Genomic DNA, 22,795 nt, shown 5'->3' with positions numbered 1-22,795 from the left:
CCATAGTGGTCTCTGGAGGATCATAGGATGGTGTTCTTGACTGCATTCACCGTATCATAAATGTTTTACATTTACTTCAAGAGGAGAGTATATAGAAGGACCATTTGGAACATTTCAAATTACAAAGGATCAATGGCACACACACACACACACTCCTCGGAATATACTGTGTGATCAAATATAGGCCTACTAAAGCCCTTTGATATGCCTTCTATTCCATGATGTTCCCCAAGTGTTCCTAACTGTTACAGATTAAGCGACTGTGGCAGGGATGTCCTGACTGGCACATACTGAACAACATGTCACAGAGCTGTCAATCTCCACTGTAAAACATTTCTAGACGAAGATTTTAAATGTATGCCTCGGAGAAAGCTTTGTGTGTGTGTGTGTGTGTGTGACTATGGTCAATTATTTGGGGGAAGAGTGTCTTGAATTTTTTATGAATATTTGCCTTAAAAAAAAAACTACTCTGCAAAGCTATTAGAATTAATATTTATGCCACTACATGAAATATTCATGGTTAAACCAAGAAGATAAAAAAAAGACTGATAGGAGAGTCAGTCTGGGTAGGGGGGTTGTAAGAGAAGAGATAATTTACATTGGGTGTTGTTTGTGGAACAGCTTGATGCTCTAAAACAAATGACTTACATAAACAAGAGTGCTCACAAGCGGAGATATGGGGAAAAACTGTAAAGAAACATAAAGTGTGTGTGCACACTTGAATGAATGCACATGCATTTCTGTCTTTGTGTTTTAGGCATGTGGGTATATAACCTAAATTTGATGAGTGAGGAACGTACACACTGTACAAGTATCTCTTTTCTGCACAAAGACCCTGTCTGCATACCAAAATGGCACCCTATACACTATATAATGCACTTTGGGCTCTGGTCAAAAGTAGTGCACTGGGAAGTAGGGTGCCATTTGGGACGCAGGCCTCTTCAACTAAACCAAGAGGCTCCACTCATCCTCCTGTCTAGAACCAGAACCACCCACCTCCCCCTCCCAACCCCCTGTCCTTATTTCCCCCCATTCCATCTTACCCAAATTAAGAAATTAATGAGGGGCATATTCTTTACAGCCCGCCTTGGCAATGTTTACCACTGATTAAATTAGAATGCAGGCCCTGTTGTATTATTTATAAGCCAATTAGAGGAAGTGTTAATTTGATACGGTCTGCTGGATAGTTAAAATACATCTGAGTGAGAGAGGGGTTGGGGTAGAAAGAGGAAAGCTCAAGCTGACATTTCTCCACAGCTCTCTTGGATTACATGGCTAATTGCCCTGCTTTATCTGCGTGTCACAAATCTTCATGCATATTTCACTGTTCACAAAGACTGATTGTTTAAACTCGTGTAAGGCCTTTAAGGAGCCAAGGTGTGGCCAATGCGGAGTATAGCATAAAGCTCAATGATGGCTTAAAATGTTTGAGGCGTCTGGAGAACACAATAAAATTGCCCAAATATGCCATATACAAATGGGGAGAACAAGTATTTGATAACCTGCAAAATCGGCAGTGTTTCCTACTTACAAAGCATGTAGAGGTCTATTTTTTTATCATAGGTACACTTCAACTGTGAGAGACGGAATCTAAAACAAAAATCCAGAAAATCACATTGTATGATTTTTAAGTAATTAATTTGCATTTTATTGCATGACATAAGTATTTGATACATCAGAAAAGGAGAACCTAATATTTGGTACAGAAACCTTCGTTAGCAATTACAGAGATCATACACACTGCAGCAGGGATTTTGGCCCTCTCTCCAGAGATGTTCGAATCCGGGCTCTGGCTGGGCCACTCAAGGACATTCAGAGATTGTCCTGAAGCCACTCCTGTGTTGTCTTGGATGTGTGCTACGGGTTGTTGTCCTATTGGAAGGTGAACCTTCGCCCCGGTCTGCAGTCCTAAGCAGGTTTTCATCAAAGATCTCTCTGTACTTTGCTCCGTTCAGCTTTCCCTCAATCCTGAGTAGTCTCCTTGTCCCTGCTGCTGAAAAACATCCCCACAGCATGATGCTGCCACCACCATGCTTCACCGTAGGGATGGTGCCAGGTTTCCTCAGGACCTGACTCTTGGCATTCAGGCAAAAGAGTTCAATCTTGGTTTCATCAGACCAGAGAATCTTATTTCTCATGGTCTGAGTCCATTAGGTGCGTTTTGGCAAACTCCAAGGGGGCTGTCATGAGCCTTTGTACTGAGGAGTGGCTTCCGTCTGACCACTCTACCATAAAGGTCTGATTGGTGGAGTGCTGCAGAGATGGTTGTCTCTCTGGAAGGTTCTCCCATCTCCACAGAGGAACTCACCTCCCTCACCAAGGCCCTTCTCCCCCGATTGCTCAGTTTGGCCAGGCGGCCAGCTCTAGGAAGAGTCTTGGTGGTTCTTGTGTGCGTTTCCAAATAATGTCGAATCAATTGAATTGACCACAGGTGGACTCCAATGAAGTTGTAGAAACATCTCAATGGAAACAGGATGCACCTGAGCTCAATTTCGAGTCTCATAGCAATGTAAATATTATGTAAATAAGGTATTTCAGATTTTTTTACTTGTAATATATTTTTTCCTTTGTCATTATGGGGCATTGTGTGTAGATTGAGGATTTTAAAAAATGTATACCATTTTTGAATAAGGTTGTAACGTAACAAAATGTGGAAAAAGTCAAGGGGTCTGAATACTTTCTGAATGCACTGTATATACAGAAATATGTGGACACCCTTTCAAATGAGTGGATTTGGGTATTTCAGCCACAACCGTTGCTGACAGGTGTATAAAATTGAACAGATTGTCTATGGAGATTGCATGACTAACATTGGCAGTAGAACAGCCTTTCTGAAGAGCTCAGTGACTTTCAATGTGGCACCGTCATAGGATGCCACCTTTCCAACAAGTAAGTTCGTCAAACTTATGCCCTGTTAGAGCTGCCCCGGTCAACTGTAAGTACAGTTATTGTAAAGTTGAAACATCTATGTGCTACAACAGCTCACCCACAAAGTGGTAGACCACACAAGCTCACAGACCGGGACCGCGAAGTGCTGAGCACGTAGAGTGTAAAAATCGTTGGTCCTCGGTTGCAAGGATCACTACAGAGTTCCAAACTATAATAATAATAATAATATATGCCATTTAGCAGACGCTTTTGTCCAAAGCGACTTACAGTCATGCGTGCATACATTCTACGTATGGGTGGTCCCGGGGATCGAACCCACTACCCTGGCGTTACAAGCGCCATGCTCTACCAACTGAGCTACACAGGACCACAACATAAGCACAACATAAGCACAAGAACGGTTCGTCTGGAGCTTCATGAAATGGGTGTCATCATTGGCCAGTTTGGGTCAGGTTTCCATGGACCACAATCCTACAGAGACATTTCTCACACCCACCAGAGGGGGAGAAATCGAGAGGTATGGAGGTGTTTTTTTTATGACACCTCCCGCCCATTGTAAATCTTAAGGCAGCAGACAAAATCCTTTGTCCTCTCAGTATGGAGGAATGGAATGTATGATGGGCCTACGGAAAACCTACCTCAGAACAGTAACATGTAATAAATGGACTTTGGGACAATATGTTTCGTCAGCCAAAATGGTTGTAGTGACGATAGATGGAATATGAAAATGAATGCCGTTTTTGTTATGTTATTAAAAGTTAAACGATGACGTTAAAATATAAACATTAACTTGAAGAGTTTTCACAATATGAACCTGCATACTGTACGTTGTGTGGAAAATGTCCAGATAAAGAGAATGTTTTTGTAAAGATGAAGTGTGAAGTTATTGTCTAAATTGGATCTGAGTAATATCCAGACCTTGCCTCGTAACGAGTTACGCCCAGAGAACTTGCACTAAAGGCGGAAAAGCACATTTCTGACCCGAAAGTATAAAACAGTTAAGAATTAACATATCAGACCATGTGACCATGAGTTGCAGCCAAGGTCGGATTAGTTGTAACCCCAAAACGCAACATGAGGTTGAAGGACACAAAGGGAAGACAAAGGAACCTTAAAACAATCTATGCTACGGATGAGTAGAAGTGTCTAAGAGGGTGAATTCAAACAGGACCACCCGGTTACCACTGTCATGACTGTCCTGATCAGGTCAGGTTACAGGAGACCACAACCCTAGAGATTATCTCTCAACCCAAACAGAGGGGGAGAGATCTAGGGGTCTGAAGATGTGGGGGTTTTATGACCCCCTCACGCCCATGGTAAACCTTAGGCCACAGACAACTTTCCTGTGTTCTCTCACTATGGAAAACCAGCCTCAGAACATTAAACATGCAATAAAGGGACTTTGGAACAATGGTTTCCATCAGCCACAATGGTGGTCATGATGATAGATGGAATATGAAAATGTATGTCATTTTTGTCTTGTTATTAAAGGCTAATAGATGACGTTATTACGAAAACATTGTAATTGTAAGAGCTTTCCTAGGATATGCTTGGTGTTTATACATTGTACGTTGTGTCTAAAATTGGATTTGAGTCAAATCTAGACCGTGCCTCTTAATTTGGTACGGCCAGAGAATTGCCCTAAAGGCGGTTACGCCCACTTCTGACCCGAGGGTATAAGACATGTGAATGAAGAATTAACATAGACTAAGTGACCGAAGCTGCAGCAGAGGTCTAAAAAGTCAACGAACCCAAAACTCAACCCAAGGTTGAAGACAAAGAAATCTTTTTCTACCCATGCTACCACCTAACCTCCACTCTCCATCAAATCGTGGTATCTACACGGTTTCATTCCTACGCTGTGAGCCCTTAGCTAGAGCTGTCTGTCCTCAGAAGAGCCCTCCCAGAGCAAGGGCGAGGAATCAGACCAAAAGGACACTGACATCGTGAGGACGACCAGAGAGTTGCGCCGGAGAAGTGCGTCATTGAGAAGTGACCCAAGCTTAGCTTCCCATCTGAGACCTCCCACACGTAATTACATCATTATATTCTGACCCATAAGAGCAGCAGTTTGGGGCAAGGCTAGGGTTAAAATAAGCATAGCTGAAAAATGCACCCAAATGTATATTTCTCTCGTGTACTTTCTCTCTCTTTTAAATCCCCATTTTGGGTAACACGCGCCATAGTGTGTTGGCCCGTTATACTAAGTTCTAATCAATAGCCTAGAATGTGTTTTAGTCATCATTTTAGCTTTCTAGTAAATAAATACTCAACTAAGATTTGTGTGGTACGAACTCATTGGTGAGACCTGGGTCGGTGCAGATTCCCGGATTATGTGACGTTCAGAATGAGACTGTAGAGGAAACTGATTAATTAACGACGGCTGTAAAATCGATATTCTGATATTCTTTGAGTTAATTTGGGAAATAGAAACTCAATAAAACTAATTTTCCCATGGTGCCCCAGGTTAATGAGTTAATAATTGCTTGATTCAGTTAATCACGCAATTAGAAACCTTTAATCATTCGATGAGCAACAGTCGTCACATGAACTAATACAACGTCATGACACCACTCTCCAAGGAATCGGGTGTCTACACTGCTTTCATTCCTACGCTGGAACCCTGAGCTACACGGCTGTCCGTACTCAGAAGATGCCCTTTTCAGAACAAGGACGAGGAAACAGACCACGAAGAGAATGTCCACACGATGTCAGTGCCCTATCAGAGAGTTACACCCTGTAACAACAGTGCCGCCATCAGAGGAGGAACTTTGTCACCAGAGGAGATACACCATCAGAGACCTTCGACACGTAATTACATCATTAAATTCTGATCCATAAGAGCGCCATTTCGGGGCAAGGTTAGGATTACACTAAGAATAGTTTACAAATGTACCCAAGTGCGCTTTTCTCTTGTGCACACTCACTCTTTCACTCTCTTTGAAATCACCATTTTGTGTAACACGTGTCATATTGTGTTGGTCCGCTAGGGACCTGTTTCATTGTACTAAGTTCTAATCAATAGCGTAGACTGTGTGTGTGTGTGTGAGTGTGTGTATGTGTGTGTGTGTGTGTGTGTGTGTGTGTGTAAACCGTATATTATCATTTTAGCTTGTTAGTAAATAAATGATCAACTCAATTGGTGTGGTAGGACTTATTTAGTGGGACTCGGGTTTGTGTAGATTCCCAGATTATGAGTCATTCAGGATGAGACTGTAGAGGAAATTAATTAATTAGCGACTGTTGTAAAATCGATATTCAGTTTTTTTTGTTGTTAATTTGGGAAATACACTCAATAAAACCAAACTTTCCCATGGTGCCACGTTAATGAGTTAATAATTGCCTGATTCATTTAATCACATAATTATGAACAGTTCGATGAACAGCAGTCGTCACAATCAATAGAACGTCACGACATGGGTTTTCATGGCCGAGCAGCCTAAGATCACCATGCGCAATGCCAAGTGTTGACTGGAGTGGTGTAAAGCTCGCCGCCATTGGACTCTCGAGCAGTGGAAACGCTTTCTCTGGACTGATGACTCATGCTTCACCATGCTTCAAATTATGACTCATTTGGCAGTGACTGACTAATCTAGGTTTGGCGAATGCAAGGAGAACGCTATCTGCCCGAATGCACAGTGCCAACTAAAGTATAATGGAGGAGGAATAACGGACTGAGGCTGTTTTTCATGATTCCGGCTAGGCCTCTTAGGTCCAGTGAAGGGGCATCTTAACGCTACAGCACACAGTGACATTCTAGACGATTCTGTGCTTCCAACTTTGTGGCAACAGTTTGAGGAAGGCCTTTTTCTGTTTCAGCATGACAATGCCCCCATGCACAAAGCGAGGTCCATACAGAAATGGTTTGTCGAGATCGGTGTGGAAGAACTTGACTGACCTGCACAAAGCCCTGACCTCAACCCCATCAAACACCTTTGAGATGAATTGGAACGCCGACTGCGAGTCAGGCCTAATTGCCCAACAACTGTTGCCGACCTCACTAATGCTCGTGGTTGAATGGAAGCATGTCCCCGCATCTAGTGGAAAGCCTTCCCAGAAGAGTGGAGGCTCTTGTAACAGAAAAGTGGGGACCAACTCAATATTAATGAAGATGATTTTGGAATGAGATGTTCGACGAGCAGGTGTCCATATAATTTTGGTAATGTAGTATATATACTGTATATAAAAACAATATCTAAAGAAATCCACACGTTCTCCCTCTCTCACACCCCTGGAGTATACGCAGTGTAAGTAAATTCAATGGAGACAGTAGTCTTTTTTTGCAGCGTTTTCTCTCTTAAACATGTCCAAATATTAATAATTGTCTATCTATCTATCTATACACACACACTCCTAGGGAATATTACACAGTATAAGCAAATCACAAGCACACGTGTATACACATACCACAGATATACACACACACACAGGTGTGCAACGGTTGTTTCATGGTAGAGTGTGGTATGCAAAATGGTCATCTTTGAGCACTTTCAACCCCTTCTACCATGGACAAAAAGGTATGGAATGTTTCGTTCAAATAAAAAAGGGTGCAGTTAAAAAGTGATTAAACTCATAACATGAACAACCCACACATTCCACAGGAAAAGGTCAAAATAACAAGTCTACAGTTCCCAGAAACTTCAAAGACCTGTATTTGTAAAAACAATAATGGTTGGATGTGTGTACACACATGTGCTTGTGAGAAAGGGATAGAACGAGGGAGAATGCTGTAACATGCCTCACTCTCCATTGACTTGCTTTGGATTTGCTTACAACAACAAAACATGTAATCCATTTTTAGATTACATTTTAAGGCAACAAAATGTGAAGACTGTGCAAGGGGCGTGTAGACAAGTAGTGTGTTTGTGTCTGTGTGAGTGGATTTCTTTAGATATTATTTGTATACAGTACCATCAAAACTATGAAATAACACATATGGAATAATTTAGTAACCAAAAAAGTGTTAAACAAATCAAAATATACACTGCTCAAAAAAATAAAGGGAGCACTAAAATAACACATCCTAGATCTGAATGAATGAAATATTCTTATTAAATACATTATTATTTACGTAGTTGAATGTGCTGACAACAAAATCACACAAAATGTATCAATGGAAATCACATTTATCAACCCATAGAGGTCTGGATTTGGAGTCACACTCAAAATTAAAGTGGAAAACCACACTACAGGCTGATCCAACTTTGATGTAATGTCCTTAAAACAAGTCAAAATGAGGCTCAGTAGTGTGTGTGGCCTCCACGTGCCTGTATGACCTCCCTACAACGCCTGGGCATGCTCCTGATGAGGTGGCGGATGGTCTCCTGAGGGATCTCCTCCCAGACCTGGACTAAAGCATCCGCCAACTCCTGGACAGTCTGTGGTGCAACGTGGAGACATGATGTCCCAGATGTGCTCAATTGGATTCAGGTCTGGGGAACGGGCGGTCCATAGCATCAATGCCTTCCTCTTGCAGGAACTGCTGACAGTCACATGAGGTTGAGCATTGTCTTGCATTAGGAGGAACCCAGGGACAACCGCACCAGCATATGGTCTCACAAGGGGTCTGAGGATCTCATCTCGGTACCTAATGGCAGTCAGGCTACCTCTGGCGAGCACAGAGGGCTGTGCGGCCCTCCAAAGAAATGCCACCCCACACCATGACTGACCCACTGCCAAACCGGTCATGCTGGAGGATGTTGCAGGCAGCAGAACGTTCTCCATGGCGTCTCCAGACTGTCACGTCTGCCACATGTGCTCAGTGTGAACCTGCTTTCATCTGTGAAGAGCACAGGGCGCCAGTGGCGAATTTGCAAATCTGTGTTTTCTAAGCACAACCCCCACCTGTGGACGTCGGGACCTCATGGAGTCTGTTTCTGACCGTTTGAGCAGGCACATGCACATTTGTGGCCTGCTGGAGGTCATTTTGCAGGGCACTGGCAGTGCACCTCCTGCTCCTCCTTGCACAAAGGCGGAGGTAGCGGTCCTGCTGCTGGGTTGTTTCCCTCCTACAGCCTCTTCCACGTCTCCTGATGTACTGGCCTGTCTCCTGGTAGCGCCTCCATGCTCTGGACACTACGCTGACAGACACAGCAAACCTTCTTGCCACATCTCGCATTGATGTGCCATCCTGGATGAGCTGCACTACCTGAGCCACTTGTGTAGGTTGTAGACTCAGTCTCATGCTACCACTAGAGTGAAACCACCACCAGCATTCAAAAGTGACCAAAACATCAGCCAGGAAGCATAGGAACTGAGAAGTCATCTGTGGTCCCCACCTCCAGAACCACTCCTTTATTGGGGGTGTCTTGCTAATTGCCTATAATTTCCACCTGTTGTCTATTCCATTTGCACAACAGCATGTGACATTTATTGTCAATCAGTGTTGCTTCCTAAGTGGACAGTTTGATTTCACAGAAGTGTGATTGACTTGGAGTTACATTGTGTTTAATAAGTGTTCCATTTATTTTTTTGAGCAGTGTATTTTATATTTGAGATTCTTCAAAGTAGCCATAGTTTGCAACACTCCTGGAATTCTCTCAACCAGCTTCACGAGGTAGCCACCTGAAATGCATTTCAATTAACAGGTGTGCCTTGTTAAACGCTGCAACACTCCTGGAATTCTCTCAACCAGATTCATGAGGTAGCCACCTGAAATGCATTTCAATTAACAGGTGTGCCTTGTTAAAAGTTCATTTGAGGAATTTATTTTGTTCGTAATGCTAGTAAATAAAGAAACAAAACAAAGGCAGTTCAACCAGTTTCTGCCCAGTGAGAAGGAACACTATGTGTGTGTACACAATGAAGATAAACACGATTAATGTTTGATTACACTGGGGAAGGAATGATATAGAATCCTTCGTGGACACAGAAAGGATCTGTACACCAGTACAGGCAACAATAAGGATTCAATTCCACAGCATTTCCAACAGCATAGTTCCTCTGTTTCTGGCACGGTTAGATAAAGAGGAGTACACCTTGGGGGAATTATGACCATCCCTGGCTCTGTGTCAACCGAATAGCCTGGGTGGAGGAATAGTCGAAGTGTCATGACAATGAGTGAAGAATAGCCTAGAATTGTCATGATGAATGACAAGGAGTTGACATGACAGCAAACAGGTTTAGGACCAAGCTACCAACGGAGCACTGACCTGTGAGACCTCAACTGGGCCAGTCCACAATACGCCACTAGCAATATCTTTACACCCATAATGACCTCATTTAATTTCCATTTGGTACATACCCACACTACCCACAGAGAGAGTTGGCATTCCAAATGACACCCTATTCCCTATTTATTGCACTACATTTGACCAGTGCCTACAAAAGTAGTGCACTGTATATCATGGGCATAGGGTGCCATTTGGTACACAGCCAGAGAGTGCCATCAGATCCGAGGGGGTTGGATAGAGTACTTTGGAGTAACTGGAGTCTCCGTGGCGGGTGATCTGCATCCAGAGGTAGGTACAGTGCATTTGGAAATTATTCAGACCACTTTCATTTTTCCACATTTTGCTACATTACAGCCTTATTATAAAATGTTTTCAATATTTTTTGAATACACGCAATGCCCCATAATGACAAAGCAAAAACAGTATTCAGTACTGTATTCAGACCCTTTGCTATGAGACTCGAAATTGAGCTCAGATGCTGTTTATCATCCTTGAGATGTTTCTACAACTTGATTGGAGTCCACCGGTGGTAAATTCAATTGATTGGACATGATTTGGAAAGACGCACAGCTGCCTTTATAAAGTCCCACAGTTGGCAGTGCATGTCAGAGCAAAAACCAAGCCATGACGTTGAAGGAATTGTCCGAGACTGGATTGTGTTGAGGCACAGATCTGGGGAAGGGTACCAAGACATTTCTGCAGCACTGAAGGTCCCTAAGAACACGGTGGCCTCCATCATTCTTGGATGGAGGCCACCGTGTTGGATCCACCAAGACTCTTCCTAGAACTGGTCGCCTGGACAAATTGAGCAATCGGGAGAGAAGGGCCTTAGTCGGGGAATGACCAAGAACCTGATGGTCACTCTGACAGAGTTCCTCTGTGGAGATAGGAGAACCTTCCAGAAGGACAACCATCTCCGCAGCACTCCACCCAAATACAGGTGTGCCAAGCTTGTAACATCATACACAAGAAGACTCGAGGCTGTAATCGTGCAGGCCAGTTAAGTTCTTCCACACCGATCTCGACAAATAATTTCTGTATGGACCTCGTTTGAGCACAGGGGCATTGTCATGCTGAAACAGGAAAGGGCCTTTCCTAAAAAAGTTGGAAGCATAGTTGGAAGCATAAGTTGGAAGCATATAATCATATAGAATGTCATTGTATGCTGTAGATTTCCATTCACTGGAACTAAGGCGTCTAGCCCGAACCATGAGAAACTACCCAAGAACATTATTCCTACTCCACCAAACTTTACAGTTGGCACTGCATTGGGGCAGGTAGCGTTCTCCTGGCATCCACTAAACCCAGATTTGTCCGTCGGACTGCCAGATGGTGAAGGGTGATTCATCAATCTACAGAACGCATTTTCACTTGCTTCACTGAGTCAAATGGCGGCCAGCTTTACTTTTTTAAACTAAAAAAAAAATGTTTACGTTTTTTTAAATGAAACCATCTAATGTTCAGCGAAATAACAACAAAGTCAAATGCAGTTAGCATCGTCAAATAATTAACATCCAATCACATTAACAGTTACTCTCTCGCGGGAAATCCACTAACGGTCCATATGCAGCCAAACGTAGCTGCTGCTCATTCCGTTTGCTTGAAAATGGATGAATGGTTAAAAAAAAAGTAAGTCCCGCATCCATAGAAACACTTACCAGCTCTACTGGTAGTACTGCTACTACCAGCAGTACTACACCTGCACCTGTCGATGACACAAGTTGTTCTGCTTTCACGAGCACATCCAATGCTAACATCAGTAATTCTACATTTGTTGTTTGCCCAGCTAGCATGGACACTGACAGTTGTGAATCTGATGCAGCCGAAGAGCTACCGACCCCTTAGGTGGGAAAGCACCGAACAACAGACAGGGACATTGGACCTAAGTCCTCCACAATAGTATGGGGCTTGCCTGTCCTGGCCACTCAGTAGCTCACCATATACGAAGCTTCTAGACCCTTCTTTTGATGTTATCTGTTGATTTTATACATGTCTTACTACCCGAAAGTCGTCTTAATTCTCAAAAACGCCGTGGCTTATTTTCAAATTGGCATGTTTTGTTTCAACAATTCCTGCTTCGAATACAAGCCAGTGAATTATATGCGTTACAGCTGGATGAGTCAACATATGTAGCAGGCATGGCACAGATCCTGTTATATGTCTTTTACGTCTATGGGGGGGGGTCAATTAAGGAAGACATCCTCTTCTGCAAACCACTGGAAACCAGGACAACAGGAGAGGATATTTTTAAAGTTCTGGACAGCTTTGTGACATCAAATGGACTTTGGTGGTCAAGATGTGCTGGTATCTGTACTGATGGCGCAAAAGCCATGACAGGGAGACATAGTGGAGTAGTAACACGTGTGCAAGCAGTTGCTCTCGACGCCACTTGGGTGCACTGCAGCATCCACCGAGAGGCTCTTGCTGCCAAAGGAATACCTGACCGCTTGAAAGACATTTTTAGACAACAGTGAAAATTGTTAACTTTGTTAAAGCAAGGCCCCTGAACTCTCATGTATTTCTGCACTATGCAATGGTATGGGCAGCGACCATGTAACTATTTTACAACATACAGAAGTGCGCAGTATTGACATGTTTTTTTTTGTTGAGAGAGGAGCTTAAAGTTTTCTTTACTGACCATAATTTTCACTTGTCTGACCGTTTGCATGATGATGAGTTTCTCACACGACTGGCCTATCTGGCTGATGTTTTTCTCATCTGAATGATCTGAATCTAGGATGTGCGGGACAAAATTGAGGCTATGATTAAGAAGTTGGAGCTCTTCTCTGTTTGCATTAACACAGGTCTTTTCATCGTTTTCATCGTTGTATGATTTTTTTTGTGTGCAAATGAACTCAAGCTTACGGACAATGTCAAATGTGATATAGCGAACCACCTGAGTGAGTTGGGTGCGCAATTACGTACTTTCCGAAAAGGATGACACAATCAACTGGATTCATTATCCTTTCAAGTACACCCTTCTCATTAACCTGTGGTGAGTTATTCACAATTTTAGATGAACAAATAAAGTTTTATATGTAAGATGGCTAAATAAAGAGACAAATGATTGATTATTATTATTTGTGCCCTGGTCCTATAAGAGCAATTTGTCACTTCCCACGAGCTGGGTTATGACAAAAACTCACACTCATTCTTATAGTGTGGGTGTAGCAGGCTTACAATGATGGTAAAAAACAACACTTGAGAGTGCGCTGACCCTGGTGCTAGTGGGGGTACACAGCTGGAGGTTGAATGTTTGAAGGGGTATGGGACTATAAAAAGTTTGGGAACCACTGCTCTAGGGGATCTAGAGGTAAATTAGCTCGGGTTCCAACGTGTGGCCTATGCAACTAGAGGCGTTAGTAGAGGAACAGGCATTAACACCCTGGACCAGAACTAGAGGTAAATAGGCCTACCTGCTGGGGATGAAGTTGGACTCCTGGAGTTTCTCTGCCTGCTCCAGGTCTCTGGGAAAGCCATGCAGCACCCAGCCTCGTGTGGTACAGTCCAGCCTACTGAGACGCTCCGTCAGGATCTGCAGCACCATACTATCAGGCACTAAGGAAACACAGGGACACACATAACACACTCCCTTAGAGACTCTGGTCTTGTTCTTTCAGAATTCTTAAGACTTTAAGAATGCATCCTTCCTGATCAGACATCTGACAGAGATCCCTTTTTTGACATGACTAGATTGGTGTAAGATGTGATAGAACCATTGCTTATACTGTATCTATCAATTTGTGTTTTCTACGGACGTATTCACGATGAACATATTTCTCTCATTACTTCTGTTTTTGCGGATTCTTCAGGAATTCCCTGAATAAACACTATAGCCTACTCTTTAATAATCTTTTCATTTAGAAATATAACATTTAATTGATTAGTCTAATTCCTGGCTTTATGATCATATCGGCAGATTGGGTCCAGAGGATTCTTATACATGTGCTCTTCCTTTCTGACAAGGCTTGTGATGCAAATCCCCCTCCCCCCCAAGAAAATGGATATCAACCTTTATGTTAACTTGTCTGGTATAATTGATCCCCCTCTATACTTTCTATTTGGTCTTGTTTTTTCCACCACACTTATTGCACCTTGAGCCAGAAATCTGTCTTGTTTCCAAAAATAAACATGCCTATTAAGTGTAGGCTATATCTTCAGAGACAGGATTTTATCACTACATGCATTTTCTTCTAAATCAAGGAGGAATGAACCAAGGAGGAATGTATCCGGCAACAAAATAATTAAGTTGGAATCAGACAAATTCATGTTTACATTTCTTGAAGACACTCCACACACCTTTCACTCTGAAATCAGCTAGCTGCAGCATGACAGGCAGCATAAGTTTAATTATTATTTATTTATGTTGATGATGGCATTCCAAAAGTAAGGTGAATAAGTTGCTTTTAACAAGAGAAGAAAAACAGTGGGTGGAGGTGGGAGAAGTAAAGTATGTGTGAAAGGTAGAGAGAAAATAGCAGAAAATGAAAAGGGGGGTAGGTAATACAAATATAATTATATTATTTGAGAAAAAATAAGAGCAAAACCCAAGGGGACCATGAAGAAGCCTGGGAAAAATGTAAGTTGATGGATTGAAATGTCCAATTTCCACAACAAACAATCTGAGCTTCTCCCTCCTGCAGAAACGTCTTCAAACATCAGGCAGCCTGAAAAGGTTTCTTCTTCTCCCTTCGTTTCCACTCCCTCCTTTCCATCCACTCCTCCGTAACACCATTTCATATTTTCTATTTCCTTAATGTGGCTCTCCAAATCCCTAAAGCACTGTATTGCTTACACTAGCCACAATCTCTCCATACCCTAATTATACCCCAGTGAGTCTATTAATCAATGTAAATTACTTAAGCAAGCTCCTTTCCCTGCAATTCTCACTGTCACAGAGAGGGAGAGTGATGTAGGGAGGGTTAGGGAGAAAGAGATGTCTTCAAATAGCAAAAGCCGCCTTCTCTCACTGGATAACATAAAGCCCAGTACAACAAAATACAAGAAGTTGAACACAACAATTAACATATTTCATGCATATTCTCCACTCCAATATGTACATTGGTAACAATAAGAATGTGAGTTGGTTCCCACTGTGGCCAGCAGTGGTTCTTCTGGTCGTAAATAGTTGCAAATGGACTCTATGGGTAATTTTCCCACCAGACCCAGATTAAGCCTGTGTGTGTGTAGGTTTGTGTAGCCTATGCATGTGTATGTGCAAATGTGTGTGTGTGCGCGTGTGAGGAATAAGTGTGCGAGTCAAGGCCTTCATTAGGCTTGAACTCAGTATGCATTGGCGGCACAATCTCGACACATCTGCATGGAGCCCACTCCCCGGGGGATGTTAATTCAATTAATAAAATGTTGCTCAAGGCAAGTGGCCCAGACACAAGCCCTGGGCACTGCAGTGATTGGCACGCTTTGGCAGCTACATACACCCTCTAGAGTGGAGCAGTAGCTCCAGCTAAATGGCAACCGCCTTATATCATGTCTAATATTATTTTCCACAAGATGTTATTCCAAAGTAGCAAAACAATTAAATAAATCAAAACTGACTGAAATATGTATCTTTTTCCAATCAAGATGAGACACACAACCGAGATCAAAACCTGATTTGAACTATTTGGAAATGTAGTACTAGAGAATGTCTCCTTAGTTATTATTCACATCGGAGAATTGTCTGATGATGAGTAGCCCGAGCTAACCGAGCTAATCTAATTATTTTGGGCAAATGACTCTAGCCATTCCAGAGCTGTTCATTACTATTGCATGGGCAGGGATACAGGGTCTCCATTTTTACTCCCCCCTGTAACACTGTTTACATGCAGGCTCTGATGCTAAAAGCAACTAATTGAAGGAGGAACCAGGTAAATTGTATGGCCACAAAGGTGTGTGTGAGCATGTGAGTATGAGTGCACCCTCTTGTATGACTAGCTGTGTACCTTGTTGTCCAGATTCCAAGTAAGGTTTAATGAGTTCTCCCATATTGGTCGCGTCTGCAGAAACCGCCTCCAGAAGCTCACCGCAGCAAACTACAAGGGAAGCGGAGAGTCGGGACAAGAAAGGGGAGACATTCATGTTGAAATAAACAGAATACACAATGTAACCTTTCAGACAGGGAATAAACAGAATAGGAAAAATGACAGCTCCTGTAGGCTGCGTCCCAAACCGCACCCTATTCCCTAGAGCGGTCTTGGTCAAAAGTAGTGCACTAAATAGGAATAGCTTGCATTTGGGATGCAACCATACACAGTAAACAAGGAGAGATGGAGGATGGAAAATGAAAGTCTGTGCAAAAAAATGGCAGTGACATAAGACTCTATGTCAAAACAGAACATTTTAATCATGTTTGTGTCTAAACAAATATATATCATATACTGTACATACTGTCCTCTCCATATATATTTGGACAGTGAAGCTACAATTTTAATTTTGGCTCTATTCTCCAGCACTTCAGGCATAAATCTACCGTATTAAATCATTTCTCTGGTTTGCAAACTGGGAGTGAGGAAAACTGCACTTAATATAACCACATTCTGTCAGTTTATGTGGCTACTCTAGAGAACATGGCAAAATATACTTTGTCAAAATAACATTAAAAAGTTGTATCATAAGTACTTCTAAAGCCAATTTTGAATTTAACGCCATAATCATAGTACAAATTCAATCAATTACTATTTTATAGAGCCAGGTAAAGGCAATAATATGGGGAACACATTGAGAGGGACAGTGAAGGACTGTTCTGTGTGAAAACTTACGATTGACAATGTTGTATTTCTGAGAGATAAGTTTCGCCTGCAAACTCTTGCCTGAGCCAGGGGGCCCAAATAGGAGTACCCTGGGGGTGTGAGGGGCCACAGAACAGTGCCGCGAGAGAATGTACTTCAGAACTGTGGGAGGAGACAACAACCACAGCATTAAAGTGGCAATCCAGTTCTCCTTTTCACCTATTTTAACACATGATTTACATGAACTCAAGAGGTGGTTCAGGTATGTCATTATAGCACACCTTCAGTGTGTGTACTTTGCACTATATACAGTGGGGAGAACAAGTATTTGATAATCTGCCAAATCGGCTGTGTTTCCTACTTACAAAGCATGTAGAGGTCTGTAATTTTTATCATAGGTACACTTCAACTGTGAGAGACGGAATCTAAAACAAAAATAAAGAAAATCACATTGTATGATTTTTAAGTAAATAATTATAATTTTATTGCATGACATAAGTATTTGATCACCTACTAACCAGTAAGAATTCTGGCTCTCACAGACCTGTTAGTTTTTCTTTAAGAAGCCCTTCCGTTCTCCACTCGTTACCTGTATAAAAGACACCTGTCCACACACTCAATCAAACAGACTCCAACCTCTCCACAATGGCCAAGACCAGAGAGCTGTGTAAGGACATCAGGGATACAATTGTAGCCCTGCACAAGGCTGGGATGGGCTACAGGACAATAGGCAAGCAGCTTGGTGAGAAGGCAACAACTGTTGGAGCAATTATTAGAAAATGGAAGAAGTTCAAGATGACGGTCAATCCCCCTCGGTCTGGGGCTCCATGCAAGATCTCACCTCGTGGGGCATCAATGATCATGAGAAAGGTGAGGGATCAGCCCAGAACTACACGGCATGACCTGGTAAATACATTTACATTACATTTAAGTCATTTAGCAGACGCTCTTATCCAGAGCGACTTACAAATTGGTGCATTCACCTTATGACGTCCAGTGGAACAGCCACTTTACAATAGTGCATCTAAATCTTTTAAGGGGGGGGGGGGGGTGAGAAGGATTACTTTATCCTATCCTAGGTATTCCTTAAAGAGGTGGGGTTTCAGGTGTCTCCGGAAGGTGGTGATTGACTCCACTGTCCTGGCGTCGTGAGGGAGTTTGTTCCACCATTGGGGGGCCAGAGCAGCGAACAGTTTTGACTGGGCTGAGCGGGAACTGTACTTCCTCAGTGGTAGGGAGGCGAGCAGGCCAGAGGTGGATGAACGCAGTGTCCTTGTTTGGGTGTAGGGCCTGATCAGAGCCTGGAGGTACTGAGGTGCCGTTCCCCTCACAGCTCCGTAGGCAAGCACCATGGTCTTGTAGCGGATGCGAGCTTCAACTGGAAGCCAGTGGAGAGAGCGGAGGAGCGGGGTGACATGAGAGAACTTGGGAAGGTTGAACACCAGATGGGCTGCGGCGTTCTGGATGAGTTGTAGGGGTTTAATGGCACAGGCAGGGAGCCCAGCCAACAGAGAGTTGCAGTAATCCAGACGGGAGATGACAAGTGCCTGGATTAGGACCTGCGCCGCTTCCTGTGTGAGGCAGGGTCGTACTCTGCGGATGTTGTAGAGCATGAACCTACAGGAACGGGCCACCGCCTTGATGTTAGTTGAGAACGACAGGGTGTTGTCCAGGATCACGCCAAGGTTCTTAGCGCTCTGGGGAGGAGGACACAATGGAGTTGTCAACCGTGATGGCGAGATCATGGAACGGGCAGTCCTTCCCCGGGAGGAAGAGCAGCTCCGTCTTGCCGAGGTTCAGCTTGAGGTGGTGATCCGTCATCCACACTGATATGTCTGCCAGACATGCAGAGATGCGATTCGCCACCTGGTCATCAGAAGGGGAAAGGAGAAGATTAATTGTGTGTCGTCTGCATAGCAATGATAGGAGAGACCATGTGAGGTTATGACAGAGCCAAGTGACTTGGTGTATAGCGAGAATAGGAGAGGGCCTAGAACAGAGCCCTGGGGGACACCAGTGGTGAGAGCGCGTGGTGAGGAGACAGATTCTCGCCACGCCACCTGGTAGAAGCGACCTGTCAGGTAGGACGCAATCCAAGCGTGGGCCGCGCCGGAGATGCCCAACTCGGAGAGGGTGGAGAGGAGGATCTGATGGTTCACAGTATCGAAGGCAGCCGATAGGTCTAGAAGGATGAGAGCAGAGGAGAGAGAGTTAGCTTTAGCAGTGCGGAGCGCCTCCGTGATACAGAGAAGAGCAGTCTCAGTTGAATGACTAGTCTTGAAACCTGACTGATTTGCATCAAGAAGGTCATTCTGAGAGAGGTAGCGGGAGAGCTGGCCAAGGACGGCACGTTCAAGAGTTTTGGAGAGAAAAGAAAGAAGGGATACTGGTCTGTAGTTGTTGACATCGGAGGGATCGAGTGTAGTTTTTTTCAGAAGGAGTGCAACTCTCGCTCTCTTGAAGACGGAAGGGACGTAGCCAGCGGTCAGGGATGAGTTGATGAGCGAGGTGAGGTAAGGGAGAAGGTCTCCGGAAATGGTTTGGAGAAGAGAGGAGGGGATAGGGTCAAGCGGGCAGGTTGTTGGGCGGCCGGCCGTCACAAGACGCGAGATTTCATCTGGAGAGAGAGGGGAGAAAGAGGTCAGAGCACAGGGTAGGGCAGTGTGAGCAGAACCAGCGGTGTCGTTTGACTTAGCAAACGAGGATTGGATGTCGTCGACCTTCTTTTCAAAATGGTTGACGAAGTCATCTGCAGAGAGGGAGGAGGGGGAGGGGGAGGAGGATTCAGGAGGGAGGAGAAGGTGGCAAAGAGCTTCCTAGGGTTAGAGGCAGATGCTTTGAATTTAGAGTGGTAGAAAGTGGCTTTAGCAGCAGAGACAGAGGAGGAAAATGTAGAGAGGAGGGAGTGAAAGGATGCCAGGTCCATAGGGAGGAGAGTTTTCCTCCATTTCCGCTCGGCTGCCCGGAGCCCTGTGACCTGAAGAGAGCTGGGACCACAGTCTCAAAGAAAACCATTAGTAACACACTACGCCATCATGGATTAAAATCCCGCAGCGCACCCAAGGTCCCCCTGCTCAAGCCAGCGCATGTCCAGGCCCGTCTAAAGTTTGCCAATGACCATCTGGATGATCCAGAGGCGGAATGGGAGAAGGTCATGTGGTCTGATGAGACAAAAATATATTTTTTTGGTCTAAACTCCACTCGCCGTGTTTGGAAGGGGGAAGAAGGATGAGTGCAACCCCCAACACACCATCCCAACCATGAAGCATGGAGGTGGAAACATCATTCTTTGGGGATACTTTTCTGCAAAGGGGACAGGACGACTGCACCTTATTGAGGGGAGGATGGATGGGGCCCTGTATTGCGAGACCTTTTCCAACAACCTCCTTCCCTCAGTAAGAGCATTGAAGATGAGTCGTGGCTGGGTCTTCCAGCATGACAACGGCCCGAAACACACAGCCAGGGCAACTAAGGAGTGGCTCCGTAAGAAGCATCTCAAGGACCTGGACTGGTCTAGCCAGTCTCCAGACCTGAACCCAATAGAAAATCTTTGGAGGGAGCTAAAAATCTGTATTACCCAGCGACAGCCCCGAAACCTGACGGATCTGGAGAAGGTCTGTATGGAGGACTGGGCCAAAATCCCTGCTGCAGTGTGTGCAAACCTGGTTAAGAACTACAGGAAACGTATGATCTCTGTAATTGCAAACAAAGGTTTCTGTACCAAATATTAGGTTCTGCTTTTCTGATGTATCAAATACTTATGTCATGCAATAGAATGCAAATTAATTACTTAATCATACAATGTGATTTTCTGGATGTTTGTTTTAGATTCTGTCTCTCAGCGTTGAAGTGTACCTATGAAAAAAATTACAGACCTCTACATGCTTTGTAAGTGGGAAACCTGCAATATTGGCAGTGTATCAAATACTTGTCCTCCCCACTGTGTACTTTAAAAAAATATCTGGAGGACGTCTTTAAGAATGATAACTGAATCCTACCCACTGGGCAAAAACTTGTTGAATCACCGTTGTTTCCACGTCATTTTAACCAATAAAAAAAAAAATCTAAATCAAATGTTTTGTCACATGCGCCGAATACAACAGGTGAAGTAGTCCTTACAGTGAAATGCTTACTTACGAGCCCCTAACCAACAATGCAGTTTAAAAAAAATATGGATAAGAAGAAGAGATATAATTAAAGAGCAGCAGTAAAACAACAATAGCGAGACTATATACAGGGGGGGGGGGGTACCAATATATAGTCAATGTGTGGGGGCTCTGGTTAGTTGAGGTAGTACAGTGCCTTGCGAAAGTATTTGGCCCCCTTGAACTTTGCGACCTTTTGCCACATTTCAGGATTCAAACATAAAGATATAAAACTGTATTTTTTGTGAAGAATCAACAACAAGTGGGACACAATCATGAAGTGGAACGACATTTATTGGATATTTCAAACTTTTTTTAACAAATCAAAAACTGAAAACTTGGGCGTGCAAAATTATTCAGCCCCTTTACTTTTAGTGCAGCAAACTCTCTCCAGAAGTTCAGTGAGGATCTCTGAATGATCCAATATTGACCCAAATGACTAATGATGATAAATACAATCCACCTGTGTGTAATCAAGTCTCCGTATAAATGCACCTGCACTGTGATAGTCTCAGAGGTCCGTTAAAAGCGCAGAGAGCATCATGAAGAACAAGGAACACACCAGGCAGGTCCGAGATACTGTCGTGAAGAAGTTTAAAGCCGGATTTGGATACAAAAAGATTTCCCAAGCTTTAAACATCCCAAGGAGCACTGTGCAAGCGATAATATTGCAATGGAAGGAGTATCATACCACTGCAAATCTACCAAGACCTGGCCGTCCCTCTAAACTTTCAGCTCATACAAGGAGAAGACTGATCAGAGATGCAGCCAAGAGGCCCATGATCACTCTGGATGAACTGCAGAGATCTACAGCTGAGGTGGGAGACTCTGTCCATAGGACAACAATCAGTCATATATTGCACAAATATGGCCTTTATGGAAGAGTGGCAAGAAGAAAGCCATTTCTTAAAGATATCCATAAAAAGTGTCGTTTAAAGTGTGCCACAAGCCACCTGGGAGACACACCAAACATGTGAAAGAAGGTGCTCTGGTCAGATGAAACCAAAATGTAACTTTTTGGCAACAATGCAAAACGTTATGTTTGGCGTAAAAGCAACAAAGCTCATCATCCTGAACACCTCATCCCCACTGTCAAACATGGTGGTGGCAGCATCATGGTTTGGGCCTGCTTTTCAGCAGGGACAGGGAAGATGGTTAAAATTGGTGGGAATATGGATGGAGCCAAATACAGGACCATTCTGATGGAGTCTGATGGAGTCTGAAAAAGACCTGAGACTGGGACAGAGATTTGTCTTCCAACAAGACAATGATCCAAAACATAAAGCAAAATCTACAATGGAATGGTTCAAAAATAAACATATCCAGGTGTTAGAATGGCCAAGTCAAAGTCCAGACCTGAATCCAATCGAGAATCTGTGGAAAGAACTGAAAACTGCTGTTCAAATGCTCTCCATCCAACCTCACTGAGCTCGAGCTGTTTTGCAAGGAGGAATGGGAAAAAATGTCAGTCTCTCGATGTGCAAAACTGATAGAGACATACCCCAAGCGACTTACAGCTGTAATCGCAGCAAAAGGTGGCGCTACAAAGTATTAACTTAAGCGGGCTGAATAATTTTGCACGCCCAATTTTTCAGTTTTTGATTTGTTAAAAAAGTTTGAAATATCCAATAAATGTCGTTCCACTTCATGATTGTGTCCCACTTGTTGATTCTTCACAAAAAAATACAGTTTTATATCTTTATGTTTGAAGCCTGAAATGTGGCAAAAGGTCGCAAAGTACAAGGGGGGCAAATACTTTCGCAAGGCACTGTATGTTCATGTAGGTAGAGTTATTAAAATGACTATGCATAGATGTCAATAGAGAGTATCAGTGATGTAAAGGGGGGGGGGGGCAATGCGA

The 22,795-nt window shown here is 43.5% G+C and overlaps 1 protein-coding gene across 5 annotated transcripts in view; it reads right to left on the bottom strand.

Annotated features, from left to right (window-relative positions):
• Positions 1-22,795, bottom strand: part of ak8 (adenylate kinase 8) — a 70,071-nt gene that overhangs the window by 5,069 nt on the left and 42,207 nt on the right. For 4 of the 5 annotated variants that reach the window (XM_046346585.1, XM_046346587.1, XM_046346586.1 and 1 more), the window contains 3 exons: positions 16,820-16,951; positions 16,004-16,093; positions 13,478-13,619 (listed from right to left, as the gene is read on the bottom strand). In XM_046346585.1, the coding sequence (XP_046202541.1) occupies positions 13,478-13,619; positions 16,004-16,093; positions 16,820-16,951 (364 nt within the window). The remainder of the gene's footprint in view (positions 1-13,477; positions 13,620-16,003; positions 16,094-16,819; positions 16,952-22,795) is intronic. The other variant, XM_046346588.1, reaches the window with a different exon arrangement.

The sequence above is a fragment of the Oncorhynchus gorbuscha genome, linkage group LG04, assembly GCF_021184085.1.
Source record: "Oncorhynchus gorbuscha isolate QuinsamMale2020 ecotype Even-year linkage group LG04, OgorEven_v1.0, whole genome shotgun sequence".
In the NCBI taxonomy this organism is placed as follows: domain Eukaryota; kingdom Metazoa; phylum Chordata; class Actinopteri; order Salmoniformes; family Salmonidae; genus Oncorhynchus; species Oncorhynchus gorbuscha.
The sequence above is the reverse complement of the archived record's forward strand: the minus strand, read 5'-3'. Positions and strand labels throughout refer to the sequence as shown.